This window comes from Gastrolobium bilobum, unplaced genomic scaffold (assembly GCF_033153095.1).
Source record: "Gastrolobium bilobum isolate Gb01-03AN ecotype WA unplaced genomic scaffold, APGP_CSIRO_Gbil_v1 utg18659, whole genome shotgun sequence".
Taxonomy (NCBI): Eukaryota; Viridiplantae; Streptophyta; class Magnoliopsida; order Fabales; family Fabaceae; genus Gastrolobium; species Gastrolobium bilobum.
The window spans coordinates 36,658-55,743 of record NW_026898651.1 but is presented as its reverse complement, the minus strand read 5'-3'; the positions used below and the strand labels follow the sequence as shown (position 1 = coordinate 55,743).

General features: G+C 35.2%; 1 protein-coding gene across 1 annotated transcript; it reads left to right on the top strand.

Moving 5' to 3' along the window:
• Window positions 1-6,653: 6,653 nt before the first annotated feature.
• Window positions 6,654-17,248, top strand: LOC133318036 (E3 ubiquitin-protein ligase RGLG3-like). Its single transcript, XM_061519964.1, has 12 exons — window positions 6,654-6,719; window positions 7,454-7,662; window positions 7,848-7,932; window positions 8,019-8,159; window positions 8,238-8,351; window positions 14,883-14,980; window positions 15,073-15,146; window positions 15,231-15,336; window positions 15,910-16,046; window positions 16,127-16,268; window positions 16,364-16,420; window positions 17,054-17,248. The coding sequence occupies exons 2-12, from the start codon at window positions 7,474-7,476 to the stop codon at window positions 17,135-17,137; spliced, it is 1,227 nt and encodes a 408-aa protein (XP_061375948.1). The 5' UTR covers window positions 6,654-6,719; window positions 7,454-7,473; the 3' UTR covers window positions 17,138-17,248.
• The last annotated feature ends 1,838 nt before the right edge of the window (window positions 17,249-19,086 follow it).

Genomic DNA, 19,086 nt, shown 5'->3' with positions numbered 1-19,086 from the left:
TGAACCACTAGCAGTACTAAGCCGTTCAGAAGTCTTTTCAAAATATTTAGTAGGAATTAGACCTTCTTGAATGCAGAACCAACAACTCTTTAGATTTAGAAGAACTGGTTTCCAAGGATGATTTTAATTTTGCTAAGTAAGCTTTCTTTTCATGGGGATCACTGATTGAATCTATAACTTCAAACAAAAGATCTTGTTCTTTAGTTAGGACATTAATTTCTTGCGAGGATTGTGAGTCCTCACTAGAAGATAAATCATCTTCATGAATTTGATTTAAGTCTTCTGAGGATTCTTTTCCAGATTCTTCATCAGAGGATTGGATTAGAAGATTATTGATTTGTTCTTCAATACCTACAATATTTACTAATATGTCCAGGTTTACCACAGCTGTAGCAAATAGTTGGCTTAATTGGTTTGGATGTATTTTGTGATTTATTTGTTTCAGTATTTGGCTTAGGATTTTCATTTTTAAACCTTTTATTGTAATTGGGTTTCTTACGAAAATTCCTAAAAGTTTTAACCTGTTTTTGTTCCTGTTTTTTATGTTTTTTAGGTTTTGTAGTACAAGGCAGACCAAATTGTTCACAAAATGATCCTAGATCTTTACGATTTTGAGTCTTTTCTTTTGCAAGTTGACGTTGGATTTTATCATCTTGACAGATTTTTAAAGCTACCTTTTGGATATAAGCAACTAATTGTCCATAACTTAATTGCTCATAAGGGATATCTCCAGTTAGAGATTGATGACGGATTTTATCCCTAACTTTGTCTCCTAAAGATTTTGGAAGACCAGCTAAGAATTTTTCTTTCGAAAGGTTGTTGACTATCATCTCGAGTGTAAACCCTAGTTAGGAAGGTATCTTTATACCAGCGAAAGTCACCTAAGGTTCTACATTTAAGATTGGATAGGAGTTCAGCAGAACGATCTTTCCATAAGGATGGATCACCAATGAAATGTTGGATAATGGTGAAGATTAATTGATTAACAGCATCTGGAATAGTTTTTCCATCAGAGACTATAGGAATGCCATCAGGATCAACTTTAATGGCATTAAGAACAGAATTTTTTTCATCTTCAGAAAGATAATTATCCCACCAACCTTTGAGTTGACCAGAGAAGCCAGAGACAATAATATTGACTATAATTGCTTCAGAGCAATTATGAGAAGTTTGATAAGCAGTTGCAACCATAGTCATATGGTGCATTATATTGAGTATGTTATACTCTGATTGACCATCTATGTTCCATTCATAGACGTTGTTACCATTAAAACTTTTGAAACTTGTATTCTTTTCTTCAAGTAGAAGATCAGGAGCAGTTGCCTTTTGATAGTAGAGTTTGGATGGATTTCTCCAATTATTAATACCAGTTATGGGATTAATTTTAATTTCAGGATTATTTTCTGATTCAGGGGACTCATCACATTGACTTAAAGTATTGATAAGCTTAGTGGATCGAGTTTCCCTTTTATGAGACTGTTGAGTCTCTTGGTCAGAATGTTGAGGAGTGTCAGGAATGGTTAAAGTACTTAACTTCTCATCAATTTTTTTAAGAAATTCATCCTGAGACTGAGACTGAGATTGAGATTGAGTAGGTTTTAACTTTGCAAACTCTTTTTTAAGTTGATCACTCATTTTGAAGGGTTTGAACAAAGGTTTTTCCAAGATTTTAGAAGAAGATGCTGAGGATGAAGATTCAGAATTAACAGTTTTGTTAAGTTTTTCACCCAAAACTTGAAGATATTTGTTGGTGTAATTAGATTGTTCAATAAGATTTTTAAAATCCATTGGAGAGATTTGTTCATTTTCATCTTTTAATTTAAAAGGTGAAGCAAGAACAGACCTGCTTTTGTTATCACAAACTTTTGGGAGATAGAAAGAAGTTGTGGGAGGAAATTCAGACTTAATAACTTCTCCTTCTTTCAGGTGCCAAACAGTGATGACATTAGCAGATTGAGGAGTCTTGAATGGATAATCAATGTCCTGTTGGACAGAATAAGCTTGAAACCAATCAAAGAAAGGAATATTTAACTTTACCTTGTTAAGAAAGTTATAAAATTCTTCTTGAATTAGTTGTCTTTTAATTCCCTTATAATTTTGGAAGAACCATTCTTTTTGAGGAGACCGCTCCTCAGAATTAAAGTCTTTCCTAAGGGTTTCCTTATCTATAATGAACTTATATAACATCATAAGAATTATGCATAGAGGAATAGGTTGGAGATTGAATAGATTTTGGAGATTGGATAATATTTTGTTCATTTTCTTCTTCTTTTTGGGTATATGAAGGTTTAGGAATAGAAGAAGAGGTGTCCAAACCTTGGAGATGGAGATTGAACCTACTAGGTTCAGAGATTGTAGAGAAAGATCTCCTTGAAAGAGCTGATTGAAAATCTTCAGAACGAAAATCTTGAGTTTGAACAGACCTGGAAGAACTTGCAGAACTGAAAGAGTTTCTTCTATCGAAGATGATTTCAACAGCACCACTTGGGAACTGCTTGATTTCTCTGAAATTTGGAGTATCTCTAGGTTGAGCAGGTGTTGCCTTCTCAAGTCTCCATTTTTCTGGTAGGACTACGTCAGACCAGCGGATAGTTTTGGGTACAGTGACATTTGCTCTAGACATGTCAGTAAGGAACAAAGTAGTTTCCCCAGTTTTCTTGGGTTTAAGAACCCTAGAGATGGAAGAATTCAATACTTTATATTGAATCCTAAAAAGCAAAGCTGCTGGAATAGATCCAGTTTTCATGTCCAGACCACTTGTCTCAACGTTTAATGTTAAGACATCCAAGATATTTTTATCTTGAAGACTAACCATACGATCAGGATAACAATTGAAAAAAATTGGTCCATTGCTTAGGCTTGTTTCAACAGTTCCAAGTATAGAATCTGTAAATTTGTTATGCCTTGTATCACAAAGGCATATAAGAACAGAAGCATTTAGACCTTCAATTCCAAGAGGTTTAATAGCCACTTGGACACATCCAATGTGCAAATAGTTATAACTCTGTTTATGAGTTTGTATAGATGATTTTGACAGGAGTTGAAATTCTTCAAATTCATTATTTAAAGGGATATTTCTTTCAACTGTTCTGATGATATAGTCAGATTTCCGAAAGAAGTTTCCTTCGGGTTTGTACAGTTCATTAGTTGGAATTCTGGGAATTTTCCAGTTATCCAGATCTTGATTGATATCTTCAAAGGAGATTTCTTCTTTAAAAATATTTTTTGTTTGATTTTTAACTTGATCTTTATGGATGGAAGAAGAAGATGGCTGAGATGATTTGAAAGAGAGCTTAGAAGAGAAAGATTTAAACATGATAATAAAACAGATGTATTTCCCAGATATCATCACCATCATTTGGATCCATAGTAATACAGAGATAGATGTAAATTAACTCTTATCAACTTAGCATTAGATTAAGACTTTAACGTAAATAAACAACAGATTGTCAGAGATCTTCTTGATCCCTTGTTCAACATCGGCAAATTTGACTTACTGCCCTTCATATGGGACTTACTGCAACAGCTGAACAAGTTCTCAAGACTTTCATTTCTCATCCTACAATCATACATGCTTCTAACACATGTTAAAATGTTAACATAAAGCTCGGATAAATAACAGATAATTTAGATCTATCCATATATTCCTACTTCCCCATCAGGCTCTGATACCAGTGGGTTCCGCAAATCTGCAAAAGACATTTTACAAAAGGACGTAAAGAATCTAGCATCTAAACAAATTTTTGCTAGATGGCAAGCAATCTTAAGTGTTTTTGATTTTGAAATTGAATATCTCAAAGGCACATATATATATATATATATGATTTATTTTGACAATCTTGTGTCTCCACTGTGAAATTCATGAAAGTTGCAAGGACCCATAAATGATGAAAGGCGAAGATGTGAATCTCGCCTACAGGATCCATGAATAACGAAAGGCAAAGATATGAATCTCGCTTGCAGGGATCTATGAATGATGAACAGTGAAGATATAAATCTAACTAGGAATGCAGATAAGTTTTGAAAGCTTTATATCGGCAAAGTTATGTATGACTTATCTTGAATTATTTTGAACTTATCCTAAATGTCTTTGCTTCTAAATTCACGAAAGGTTGCCAAGATCCAGGAATAATGAAAGGCGAAGACATGAATCTCGCCTGGAACGCAGAAAAACTCAAAAAAGTTTACAGTTGATGTCTGCAAAGTTATTATATTATATTGAACTAATCTTATTGAAGTTATCGTTCTTAATTGATATGATTTTATTCTTTAAGATCCATATAGATTGTAGGTTCTAATGCACAAGAGGGATACATGAACCTTGTTTGAACCTGCCAACATTGTCTAAAGCTCTTAAACTTTTGTTTAAAGAAACTTGAGGGTAACACATAAAAGACTAAAAAAAGTTGAAGGAAATCTGGTATGCAGGCACCTGAACCCTCATACCAGTACTTGAGGGTAACGCCTAAAAGGATAAAAACCAAGTTGAAGAAAATATGGTATGCAGGTACCTGAACCCTCATACCAGTGCTTGAGGGTAACACCTAAAAGACTAAAAACTCTAGTTGAAGGAAATTTGGTATGCAGGCACTTGAACCTTCATACCAATACTTGAGGGTAACGCCTAAAAGGCTAAAAACTCAAGTTGAAAGCTTCAGGGAAAAACCTTATGACGGTTAAAACCCTAAGTTCAAATGAAGTGACATCACACTCTGAAAGCAAAAGCGACATCAAATCCCGAATGAAAAGATCCCAAAAGACTTCAAGACATCTTGCCCAAAAGCAACATAAAAACTCACACAAGCGGCATCAAAACCAAAAGCATGCAAAATATCAAGGTACACAAATATATGAATTATGAAATGTATATGTAAGGTGCGGGATACAAATATTGTTGAGAAAACTCTAAAGCACCAGCAAAGTACATACCATAGTGCAAAATAAAAGTATAGTGAAATGAATCTTCCGGTTTGATAATCAGGCAAATCATCACACGAACTTATATATCTCGCTACTCATACCTTCGGTATAAGCAACGAGCTGGGGGACTTCTGATATGGATTAATAATATAAATACTAGGCCCATATTAAAATGAGGCTCACATTCAAAGCCTTCATTACTAAGAAAGACCCCAAGTCAACAAAGGCTGCTTCTTAAATGCTACATCTTAGCAAGCTACTTTCAACAAACTTCACCGTCAAGTATCTTTGCATAACCTTATAACAGCCACCCACAGTAACCAATTGGAGAGACTTGTTGCCTCACAACTTGCAACCAACTTTGAGAGCATCTCTCCGCAAAGATCGTCATCTCTCCACTAGGCTAGTCATCTCTCTACTATAAATACATGTGTTAACCCAAAGGTACACATTTTCTTCTATATGAATAAACCTGCTTGAACCAAATCTGACTTGAGCGTCGGAGCGTCTTGCAAGTACACCCCCCACCTTGTTCATTAAAGACCCAGGGGTTAAAGCTGCTCCAACTCAAAGCTACACCAAATCATTTGAGGACTATTTGTGTAGAGAAAAAAAACATGGCGAGCCCAGATGTAAATGGTTCTGATCAAGAGCTTTATCAATATTTTGTATCAAATACCTCTCATCATTTAAGAAAATATAAATTAATGATATTTTTAAATTTTTAATAGTCAAAAAATTAGTAATTATTAATAATTTTATTTTAATTTTGTTAAAAGGATATCAAGAACATTTGTTAAATTTATCTAAATATAAAAACATAGAATATGAATATTTTATATTCTAATATAGAGTTGGTAGATAGTTGGGTTTCTTAAGCATGCTGACAAAAGTTCGATCCCTGGTCGTGTATATGGAAAATGCTTTGTTGGGAGAGGTTTATTCATTTAATGTGATCTCCCACCTTGAAAGTACTATCTTCAGCTGTCGATTGGATGATACATTGAGAAACCAAAAAAATATATAAATATTTCATATAAAGAAATCTGATCTTAATTAGAAGAGAAAACCCGGTGGTGTCATATGAAAATATTCTCGGTGCTCTCCTAAACATTAAGTATATCATTTTTAAAATTAGAAGAAAAAAATAATACACCTTACTTTATTTATTCCATCGTTTTATGGATAATAATATCTAAGTCTTATTTTTTTTTTAATACTGGAGCACCTGCTCCACCTTAAACTAAAGATATGCTGGTGTCACGCAGTTGAGTCGGATTTAGTTTTCTTTTAAAAATACAAGAAACTGACTTTTCCCTTAGAATTAAAAAATAAATAAATAAAGTAAACCATAAGTTGGAAAGGGAATGTTGCTCAGTCTGCATAAAAAAAAGGTAAAACCACTAAAGAGAACAGAGAAGGGAAAAAAAAAGTCCCATTCAATTCTTTTTATGTGTACAAGATAACATGAGAAATAGTTAAAAATTGGTCTAAGCGAAAGATTTCGTGAACGATGCATAACGCGCCTTTTGCGCCATATCCATATGGTTCAAAGCCATCAGACATGTGAAGCAAAGACAAGTAGTTTTCAACACAACAAGTGCACGCATCAACAAAGACCAAACCGCCGCCAAGCCTGTCCAAGTCTAACAAACATGATTATAACAATAATATACTAATAAAACAAAATGTCCATTACCTTTCTCTTCTCTCAGACTCAAACGTCAAACCCAAACTTTGCCACAAAGCTTTGGAGTCCAGGCACCACGCTAATCAGCCAGCATCAAATCAACAAGAAGGTGAACTTTTAATTCAGATTCTCTCCTAATGGTAATAATTGTTGAATAATGTAACTGATAGATGACCGTTATAACCGCCGATTCACGTCAATCAGAATCTGCCGTGACGGTGACGTTTTGAGGTTGCGATTTGCGATATTTTTTGAATTACGTTCATTTCCGATTGTAGGTTTCTCAATCCTAGTGTTTTTTTTTTTTTTTTGTACTTTTCTTTGTTTGTCATTTTGGCTTCGTAAATCTAACGGTGGACAAGAAACAACGTTTGCTTGTGTTGTAATTATAGATATTATTGACATGTGGCTGTGGATGCTAGCTTAGACAGAATAATTATGTAAATTTGCTTTCTGATTTCAGTTCGTAAATGAATTAATTTGCGGTTAGGTATCACAGGTGGATGCACAAGCTCGAATGTTTTTGTGATTTAACTCGTTTATGATTATAACCAGAATTTGGCTCTGCCTTGAGATTTGAAAAGCAAGCTATGAAACATAAGAAAATAAATAATTTTTTTTACTCGAGTCATTGTTAATGACAGCTAAAGCCATCGTTGTGGTTTTCACTGATTATTGTTTTTTTTTTTTTTTTTCTTCCTTTTCTCCATTAATAGGATTGAATTGAGAGATATTTTACTATTTACAATGAACTGTTGTCACTTCTGGTTCTGTAGGTTTTGTTTTAGTTCACTTCAATGTTGTCTTTTAACCTCTGTTGTCTGTTTATTTATTTTGATGTAGTTGAAAGCAGGCCTGTAATTATGGGAAATGCGGAGTCAGTGGATGAATCTCAAGATGATTTTTACCCACAACCCTCTTATTATGCTGGGAGTTCTGTGAATCATAGTTATCATCAATCCTCTTCTTATTCTGGGAGTTCAGCGAATACTCGCTATCAACATAAGCAGCAACCCACATATATAGCTGACAATTTCAGCTCACTGGATCAGGTTTTCATTGTTACTTTTGCTCAGTAATTTGGACAAGACAAGCAATTTTAATCTTAGCAGTACAAGGGTAGTCACTATTGGTGAAGTGGGTGCAGATGTTTTGAAAATCTTAGCTATAGCTTGTTAGACGTAACTAGTCGTAGAAACTTCATGCTTATAGAAGATATATGACACTTTTATTTCAGGTTATTTCTGCTTTGAGAGAAGCTGGTCTGGAATCTTCGAATTTAATACTTGGTATTGACTTCACAAAAAGCAATGAGTGGACAGGTTATTCCTTTTAAATGTGAGATTAATGTTGTATGTGCATATATGTATATAAACGTAGACAAGTCACACCTTGATAATTTTTTAAGGTAAGCACTCGTTCCATCGGAAAAGCCTTCATTATATCGGAAACACTCCTAATCCGTATGAGCAAGCAATTTCCATCATTGGCCGTACTCTGTCTTCTTTTGATGAAGATAATCTGATACCATGTTTTGGATTTGGTGATGGTGAGTAGTTGTTTCTGACTTTAGAGAAATGTTATGTGTTTCCTCTTCTGTTGATTTCAGTGAATTTTACTTTTGTAGCTTCTACACATGATGAGAACGTGTTCAGTTTTTATCATGATAATAGAGACTGTCATGGCTTCGAGGAAGTACTTGCACGCTACAGAGAGATTGTTCCACACTTAAAACTGTCAGGTTTGTTCTACAACATGTTCTTCCTTGCTGGCTAGATTTTAAAAATTTATTAAAAGTATCTGTCTCAAATATATTTGACTTTATTATACAAATAAGCTTACCATGGTTATTTTAGAGAGAGGGACAGAGAGAGTTGTAGTATGATTTGGCACATTTGGCTAACCATATCATGAGTTTAAGATTTTAAATGCCTATGAACCTAAGGTCTGTTGGGACCTAATCCTTGTTAACATGAGGCTGAGATACTGATTCTAGACCTGTTTGATGTTATGCTAATTCTGTACTTTATCTTTGGTTAACATAAACTGGAAGAGCTCTTTGACTGCCGACAATTCAGGATTTATTACCTTAGAACCTTTTTCCAATTTCTTATTGTGTAAACCTTCTCCTTGAAAGGCAGCTTTGAAAAAAAAAAATTCCGGGGTTTGTCAAGGCTCCTTCTAAGGTTAAGGTTTTTGTTTGGAGGTGGTACATAATAGGATTAACATTATTGACTTTTACAGTCCATGGGCTTTAAAAGGCCTTTTCTCCTGATATTTGCATTATATGCTCAAGATTTGAAAAATAAATAAAAAAATAAATAACCATCTCTTGACTTGTGAAGTAACAAGTTATAAAGTAAGCATTTTCTGTTGTCTAGAGAACATTGAATCTGTGCACCTTATTTGTTAGTCTTCATTTCGATCCAGTATGATGATTTGTGGAGTACAAAGGACTGAAATGAAAGTAAGGTCGAATAGTGCTCTTTCAGCTTGAGTGTGGTGCATTTGGCTGGATAGCAATTCCAAAATCTTTAGCTGGAGATCTCTTCCTACTCATCTTTTGTGGGGTAGGCTTATTTTGTATCCTCTGTGTGGGGTTTAGCTCATTATTTGGGTTAGAATTTTTAGGAAATATCTCATGATACCATTATTTGAAGTTAAAATATTTTAGAGTATTTTAGATGATCTCTTATGAGTGGTATTCATATTTCATTATATATCATTTGTTTCCTTATAATAAAGATTAGAAGTCTAATATTATAAATGGGGTTTAGTGCATTGCATTTTGTAATACATCAATATACACCATATACCAATATTATATTCTATTATTTAGAGTTTGTTGAGGGCTAGCCTTAGAGCAATGGTAAGGTTGTTTATTGTGACCAGAAGGTCATGGATTCAAGTCTGAAAAACGGTCTTTTGTAAAAATGCAAGGCTGAGAGTACGTGTAGTCGACCTTTATTCGTACTCTCGCAAATTGAGAAGTCTTGTACACCGGGGTTTACCCTTTATTATTTAGAGTTTGTTCTCTATCCTTTTCTCCTTCTCTATATAAAATTGCTATATGATACGAACCCACCCAAGTGCAGAAGTTGGCCCAAATGAAGATATTAGTACTGTTGGCCCAAGTGATATTGTTGAATGCCCTCCAAGAGAATGCAAGCATAGGAGAGCAAGTTAGATATGGGGAAAGTGCTTAATAGGGGGAATGAGTGTTTGAGGGAATAATCTTGGAAATTGTTTGGACTTGGGACTTAGGAGAGAGTAGAGCCTCTCTAATTATTCTACACTATCATTTTCTGTTTTGCATCTTTGTATTTCGTTTTCATGATCACTAGTTGATTTTCCTTTCTTTGTAATGTCTATACTGTTTCACTGTCCTATATAATGTAATACTCAGACTAATACTCAGACTCCATAAACATATAAAATCTGGTTTCACCAAGCCAAATTCTATGTTCCTTGCTGTTGTTTCTTTATTTGAGAGGAGGTCTTTATCAATTGGTATCAAAGCTCTCCGATCTAAGGGTGCTTTGAATGATACCGATCATAAAAAAAAATGGAGAATCAATTTCATAGAATGAAGATCCCAGTATTTTTTGGTGATGTATATAAATGGTTAAATTGGATAGAGTGGTATTTTCGCAAAAATGGTAAACCAGAAATTGTGTGGCTATCAGAAGTGAGAAGAGCTTTAAGGGGAGAAGCTTGGTACCAGTATCTATGGTGGAAGCTTCGAAGAAAAGAGGTTACGTGGTCGCGGTTCCGATTTGATATAAGTCAACGATTTTTAGCGCTCATGGAAGACTCTTCGGTGAAGGAGGCACAGCTACCATGAAAGTCGAAGGAGGTAGATAACGAAGCTTTCAGATCTAAGAAGATGGAGAATGATGCAGAAGCAAAAAATCTAAAAGAAGAGAGGGAAAGCAACGAATTAATTGCAAGAAAGGAACACTCTATAAGTCCAACCACATCATTATTGTTACTAGAGCCACCGGACACGAACTTACATAAGGAGGTCAGACTTTTGCGGTGCAGTTATGAGTGGGAACGGTGGCCAGAAGCGCAAATAAGTTCCTCCGATAAGAACTCTATGATAAGGAGAGGACTAGAGAAATTAGTTCATAGTATTAATACTCCTCAAATGCCCTAGGCCCAATCCAGTGTTAATTTCTTCAAGTGTAAAGAACAGGCTTGCATACCCACATTTAGGCCCAAACTAAATGGGCCAGAAAACCATATCCCTCTTTATCCCCTGTCAACGTGCAAGAACTTTCATTTGACGGTGCCTCAGATTCGAACAACCAGAGCACAATTTTAGTCATTAAAGACCGAAGGGAGAGAAGCACAGTCGCCGACATCATACTCCTACCAAACGGTTACGACCAAAGTGTGCAACCTGACAACAACACTAATCAACAAAAATGTCCCAACCACGTCCACTTGCCTTCGCCTTTTCCGTCTTCTGTTTGGTTCGCTTGCAACGATATTCCGGTTCGATCATTTGGGTTCGGCATCAAAACAGACTTCAAGCATGAGCGGCTTGATGACAATTATACAGAGTACGGTGGAGGAATAGTGAGCTCGGGTACAACTCATCTTGGAGTTTTGAACTCTGAAGAAGAGAGAAAATTGTGAGGGAGCCATTGCAACAACTCAAAGTTTCAGATTATGTGGAAAAAAGAGGTGGAATCATGGAGGAGTTTCGGTTGCATAGACGTAATGTAGGCAGCAGAAAGCATGCTGATTTTATACGGGCCTTGCGTGTTTTGTCAACGAAATTTTTGGATGTCAACGATGCCAAATCAGAATGGAAGAGCACATTCATGGGACTCATGGGAGTCACAACAGCGGCTGATGGTAAGGCTAATGAAGAGGGAACTGATAAGGACAATCATGTCTATTTCTTGTTTCCTTTATGGGCAGGACTATCAAAGCATATCTTTGACTCAAAACCTGAGATTAGGAAGAACGTGGAAGACCAGGTTGAAATCTTATGCAACCATGATCATCTCTTTTCATTATCTTTGTGGGAAAGAGAACATCAGCTTGCCCTGTTCCCAATATTTGATTATGTTCGAAAAGCTATTGATCCTTCAAGGAGAAATTCACATGTCAACGTGGCAGAGGGTGAAGAGTTTGTTACAAAATGGGGTCGCTGGAAAGCTAGAAAAGAATTGAAGGATCTTTCTGTGAGAATCATTTTCCTTACTATTGAAAGAGTAAAGAGTGCTTATTATAGGATTTTATAGGTTTATTCAAATTCTGATTTCAACCGTGAGATCAATGTGTTGAATGCTCTTCAAGAGTCAAAAGGTGAAGATGGAACCAAAACAGAAGTGGATTGGGATCCCGGTGCAATTTATCATGTTTGTTGCATACGGGGATCCCTACAATTGAGGTAGTGGGATCCAGGAGGAGGGTTTTTGTGGGCTCACTTGCACCTTGAGGACAAGGTGCTTAACTTGGGGGGGGGAGTATTGATACGAACGCACTCCAAATGCAGAAGTTGGCCCAAATGAAGATATTAGTACTGCTGGCCCAAGTGATATTGTTGAATGCCCTCCAACAGAATGCAAGCGTGGGAGAGCAAGTTAGTTGTGGGAAAGTGCTTAAAAGGAGGAATGAGTGTTTGAGGGAATCATCTTGGAAATTCATCAAAGTGATAGGATTTCCCTTTTGCTGTACACAAACCTTCTTCGACCATGACATCGTTGCAGCCACCCAAGATCGAAGTGAAACAAATTCAGTCGCTAGCGTCATGTTCCGATTAGACACTCGCGACGACAGGGTGCAAGCTGGTAACAACACAAATAAATGGAAATGCTCCAGCCATGTGTCTTCGCCTTTTGATCGTCTTGGTTGCATCATGATCCCAGTTGACTCGTTTAAGTTAGGGACTATAGCTGGTTTCATGCATGAGCCCCCTGAATTTAATTTCACAAAGTAAATTGTAGAGGAATTGTGTGTGGTGGTGCAGAACTTGAGAATTTGGGTTTTCAACGCTAGCTCAAATCAGTGTCTTCTACTTGAATTGAACCCTGAACAAGATAGGGATTGGTTGATGGAGCTATTGAAGCAAATCAGTGTTTTGGACTATGCGAGAGAAATAGTTAAAATCATGTAGGAGTTTCCGTTGCACAAGGAACATAGTGGAGATTGCGTAGTGCTTTCAGAGAGACAAAGTGAGGAGGATGAGAAGTTTATTGCTCAGGAAATTCTGGAAATATATTTTTGGGCTAAACTAAACATAAAAAAATTATATGATCAGATTGTATTGAGAGAGTCTCGTTTTTCAGCTCCTTTCTTAGAATATGTTATTAATGGACTTAATTCAGAATTAGAGAATCAAGACTCATGTGCAATTCTGTCCAGGATATCGTCATTGTTCTCTGATAGTTTCGGAACACAAAAGTCTAGTGTGATATATATTGTTTTGGCTCTAATGTATGCAAATGATACTATGCAGGCCCTATCAACAGTGACTAAGGCCAAAACAATTGGCCATCGCCCCACCGCCAAACAAGCTGATATCACAGCAATTGAATTACTATGTAATGCTGATGGAAGTGGTACACCATTCCCATTGAAAAGAAGGGGCCAGTTGTTTGATTATATTTTAATTTTAGTGAGCCGAGATGACAATAAGGGCTTCACGAGTTACAATGAACTTTTGCATACTCAAGCAATTGTCGTAAGTGCCTACACTACCTTGCAATGGGATCTTGGTGGAATTTGTCATGCATTGCGGTCCTTACAGTTCAAGCAATGGGATTCCGAACGTAACATTGTCATTATTTGTACTCACCCTGAGGATAAGGTGATCGTCTTGGGGGGAGTATTGATACAATCCTTTCTAAGATGAGGGTGCACAATAGACAACGATTTAGGGGATCAGCTACTCAAAGTCTGATATTGTTGACTCAGCCATATTAGAAGAGAATATTTGTGCAGCTGTGAATAGCAAGGAAAACGGTTAGACGTGGGAAGCATGCTGAAGGCGCACATATATTGCTTTGTTTGGAGTGTGGAGGAGCATCTTTTGGGCCATTCTGGACTTGGGACACCATTGTGTGTTTGGGAGTGACTAGAGGCACTACAATTCCTCTAGGTTATCTTTTCCTTTTTTCTGCACTTTGTTTTCTGTTCATATTCTCACACCTACGGATGAGTTGTAATACTGAATTTCCATTTAGACTCTGTTATTAATACAAGCTTTCATAGTTATTTCCTTCTCCATCTTGTTCTAGAGACGGTGACCCACTCCAAATGCAGAAGTTGGCCCAAACGAAGATATTAGTACTGCTGGCCTAAGTGATATTGTTGAATGCCCTACAACAGAATGCAAGCGTGGGAGAGCAAGTTAGTTTTGGGGAAAGTGCTTAAGAGGGGGAATGAGTGTTTGAGGGAATCATCTTGGAAATTGTTTGGACTTGGGACTTGGGAGAGAGTAGAGCGCTTCTAATTGCTCTACACTATCATTTTCTATTTTTGCTCTTTGTATTTCGTTTTCCTGCTCACTAGTTGATTTTCCTTTCTTTGTAATGTCTGTACTGTTTCACTGTCATATATAGTGTAATACTCAGACTCCATAAATATATAAAATTTGGTTTCACCAGGCCAAATTCTCTGCCTTGCTGTTGTTTCTTTATTTGAGAGGAGGTCTCTATCACTATAATTTGAACAGGTTGTATTGAGAGTGTTTTCAACTAGATTGCTTATTGATACACCTCTAGTAAAAAGAGTCTACACCGGGAAGAATAGAATCGCAAACAGTAGAATAACATTGAGGGAGTCAGTTTCGTAGGAATATTCCAGAATGTCTAGTTGGCAATAGGATCGTGGGAAATGGAGGAAAATTCTGTTATCAAGTAGATACAAGTGTTAGAAGGGAGAAATGGGATAGTTATGCAAGTATTTGAGTAGTTTTGGGATTCAGCGAGGTGCTGAGGGAGAGTGAGTCCTCTGGAATGACTCAATGCTATTGTAATTTAGTTATTGATATCAATACAGTCGTGTCTTCTGAATTGTTCTCCATTTTTGTTGCTGTTCTGTAATTCTGTTCTCATTAATTCAGTACTAGGTTCCTATCATTTATTAAGCTGGTTCATCTTCTTTGTCCTCCCCACTCCCAGTTTTCTCTTTAACTTTTCTTCTTTAGGAATCCTCTGGCATTTTATTCCTTTTCTTTCTTGATTTTTCTTTCCTATCAGAGAGAGGGCTTATGTATACAGGCAATCTATAATTGTTCCTTCCTTTCTTATAGGTCCAACATCATTTGCCCCTGTAGTCAATGCAGCAATTGACATCGTAGAAAGAAACAATGGTCAATATCATGTTCTTGTCATCATTGCTGATGGACAGGTTTTTTCTGTTATATTTTTCAATTCTTTTCTTTTCATGGCATGATTCAATTGTCTTTTTCCTTCTTCTAAAATGTCTTTTTTTTTTTTAAGGTTTCCAGAAATCCAGATACAGGAAAGCTTAGTCCACAGGAACAAGCAACCATTAGTTCTATTGTTGCTGCAAGGTAAAGCAATTTCTTTGGTAGTCTTGTGCTGTTGTTTATGAAATCTGTCTGTTATGTGGAGTTACTCTTATTGTCATTTTTCAGTCACTACCCTCTCTCAATTATTTTGGTTGGAGTTGGAGATGGGCCATGGGATGAAATGCAACAATTTGATGATAACATTACTGAGCGCTTATTTGACAACTTTCAGGTACTTGATAGCACTTGAACACTCGTTATTGTCTGCTTCTATGGTAACTTTAACCTTTGATAGTTGGAGATTAGTAGTAGGCCTGGAGTTTGGTATATTAATGACAAACGTGATAGTACATCATACATCAGCTAATTCCAAAACCAAGATCAGAAGTCTGTAATTAATTAGACATTAGAGAAGGAAATGATTTATGAAGCTGTTCTCTTGGTCGAGACAGATAGGATCTTTAGTTCTTCTATCTCAAATTTAATAAATGTAAATGACTGTCAAACAGGTTTACCCAATGTCTAGTGTGGACATTGGGTTAACAGTTGAGATAAACCTTTTCTTTCACATATTCAACATTTTAAAATTCCATCCAGACTTTATTAGTTGTTCTGTAAGAATGGGTGGTGATCGGTTTGAAAAATGAGTAAATGACTGATTAATCTCAAAAAATGACTGGGAAATTTTCAGTGTTTCCATATTTTAGAATACCGTTCTTAATTCAAGTATTATTAAAAACATTTCTTTTTTTTTATTGATGAAATTGATATATTATATACTTTGTTTGCCATTTTATTCCTTCAGTTTGTGAACTTCACAAAGATCATGTCCGAGAACACAGAAGCATCAAAGAAGGAAACAACATTTGCACTTGCTGCCCTAATGGAAATTCCATTTCAGTATCGGGCAGCACAAAATATACAACTTAATGAACATACCAAGTAAGCCAAGAACTACATGAATGTATGATAGTTATATGTTATATTCAAGGATAACTGAGAGTGAAATCCTTCTGATGCAGCAGAGAATCAGTTCGTTATCAACATAAAAGGCCTCTCCCTCCACCTAAGGAAGTAATCGATCATGATAATGCACTCAGAGAAATTCCACGCAAGACAAATTTCGAGCCAGTTGAACCAACAGCTCCAGCTGGTGCGGAACCAGTATGTTTTCTTGCCCCTCCGTGGTTCTTTCTACTGCTTTAGATTCATGTTGAGATCACTAAGCTTATGAGACAAATGTCTTTCACTTGTTCAAGGTATGCCCCGTTTGCCTAACCAATCCGAAGGACATGGCTTTTGGATGCGGTCACACAGTAAGTCTGTTTAATGAGCCTATTTCTGTTTAATGCTTATGTCAATGTGCCCTGGAGTTTATAAGCTCTGTTTGTGTGAATACTAAACCTTAAAAGGAATTTAGGCTACAATTTTCTTATTCCAATGTCTTGTACTAGGAAAATATATTAGTACATCTGATGTACCGAGCACTCGGTACATCTTTTACCATTTCAGAAAAAAAGTAACATTTATACCATCTCTGTCTTTATGATTATTTCCTTCTATATCCTCTTTTTTTCCATTTCAGGAAAGAAATTACCAACTCTTTGAGTACCGAAAATATGCTCCTTGTACTAGGTGGAGTGGATTAATGGACCAAATGACATTGTTGCATTCTGACAAACATAAGTTTTCGGAAAGCTATTTAGATCAAGACCTTTTTCTAACGGATCTTGAACTTTCAAAGGAAAAATGAAAAGAATTCATTGACACGTAAATAGAAAAACAAATATGGAATAAATTTGTTATTACAAATTAACAAATGGAGAAAAAAAAACGTTCTATCTTCAGAATCATATAGAATTGCTATGCAAATAGGAACAAATGCATGTCCATGTATAACCTGCATGCAAAAATGTGTGGTATTTATTTGCCTTTGTTTTTTTATGTAGACTTGCAAGGACTGTGGCGTGACATTATCTTCATGCCCTCTATGCCGGCAGCAAATTACAACTCGCCTGAGGTTATACACTTGAGTCAAAAAAATTAGTTGCTGATTTGATGTATATTATCACTGTATTGCCGCCATTGATGATGGATAAAGTGGTAACCATAATACCATTTCTTAAAATTTCAGCTTAAGAATGAGATGTACAGAAATGTTGGATATAAAATTGTGCTTAAACAAAATGCTCATTAAGTGTATAGAAATTTGTTAAGGTAAATTACACCCTACTTAAAGTTTTTCTGTAAATTTCAGTACACAAATTTTGAAATCCTATAATTTACCTCCCTTAAATTTGAGAACCATTTACTAATCCATTTGAATGTTTTGAAAGATTTCGTGCGACCATTTTTTTGGTGTAAAACACAAGAACGTTACCAAATTAATCGAAATTTGTCTTCACAGTTAGATAACAGTGTTCAAAAATCCGGACCAGTCGATGTCGATCAGAAAACCAGTAAACCAATCGTATAACTGATAAAACCAATGACCCGATTGGTTCATACATGTTCAATAAAAAAAAACAATAAAAAGCTTATAAATTTAAGAAGACCATTTCAGGCTTTTTTTTATTAAATTTAAGAAGCTTATAAAATAGAGGAAGGTTATATTTACAACCTATTTTCGTTTACAATCTCTTACAATCATATCTTAATCATTGATTTTCGCCAATCTAATAATTTTGATTTGCGAAAATAATAATCGTTGATTGACGGAAATCAACAACTAAGATATTGTTATAAGAAATTGTTAAACGAAAATAGGTTGTAAGTATAACATTTTTCTATAAAATAAGATAAAATTATAATTAAAAAGATAAATTAATGAATCATCAAAATTTTATCTAGATTTTTTTTTTTTTTTATAACAATTTTTATCTAGATTTCACTTGTAGTAAATGTTAAATATTTGAAGACAGGTCAAGTATTGTATGTAGGGGTGGTAAATAAATCAAGGGTCTTTGACTCAGCTCGTGAAGGTCTGAGTTTACATGTCCAAAATTGATTGTTGGAACCAAGATTGGACTTGTATAAAAGTTCATTTAATAAAAAGGCATCAGACTCTAATTTAAAAGCTCGGCCTTAGAGCCTCTTAGGTTGGCCTAGTATTTTTTTTATTTTATTTTTTTTATACTACTTGTAATAGCCTCTCTCTCTCTCTCCTCAATCCATTTCACCCATTTTATTGGTTAAACAGACTTTTTGAATAATTTTGTTCTATATTATGTTGTTTGGATATACATTGAATTTATGAATATTCATGGAATTACAAGTATTGTTGATTGTACATTCTATTTGAATAAATTTTTGTTGTCTTATTTCTTTTAAACATGCTAAACCAGACTTTTATTTTTTGTAAATAAGTCAGGCCACATGCTATAATTATATTCATAACAGGTAACAGGCTTGGTCATGCTGACACATTTAAATATAAGTTTATCCTTTTAAGACCAAAGTCCGGTTCAGCTCAGCCCATTAACATCCCTAATTGTATGTTTCTTTGTTTGTTGGACAATATTGTGTAATTTATTGTTTTTATATTAGAATATTTGGAACTCATATAATTTTTGACATGTATTTGGGTATATTTATGGACTTTTAAATATAAAATATAAATTTACATATATTTGCCCAGGTCAACTAATATATTTGCACAAAGATGACATAAATAGATGGATGACATAAATAGACGGCAATATACTTACTAGTTACTACATGTGTGATTTATTATTTTTCATATTAGAATATTAGAAACTGATATATTTTTTATAAGTATTTGAATATATTCATAGTTTTTTTAATATAAATTATAAATTTACATATACTTGCCAAATTATATGATTCAACCAGTGAACTAGTATCTTTTTTTTTTGAGATTACAAGGAATTGAACACAACACTCTACACTACACACACTCCTAACACACACTCCACACCACTAGGCTAACCCTAGTGGTAGTGAACTAGTATCTTGCCTGAAT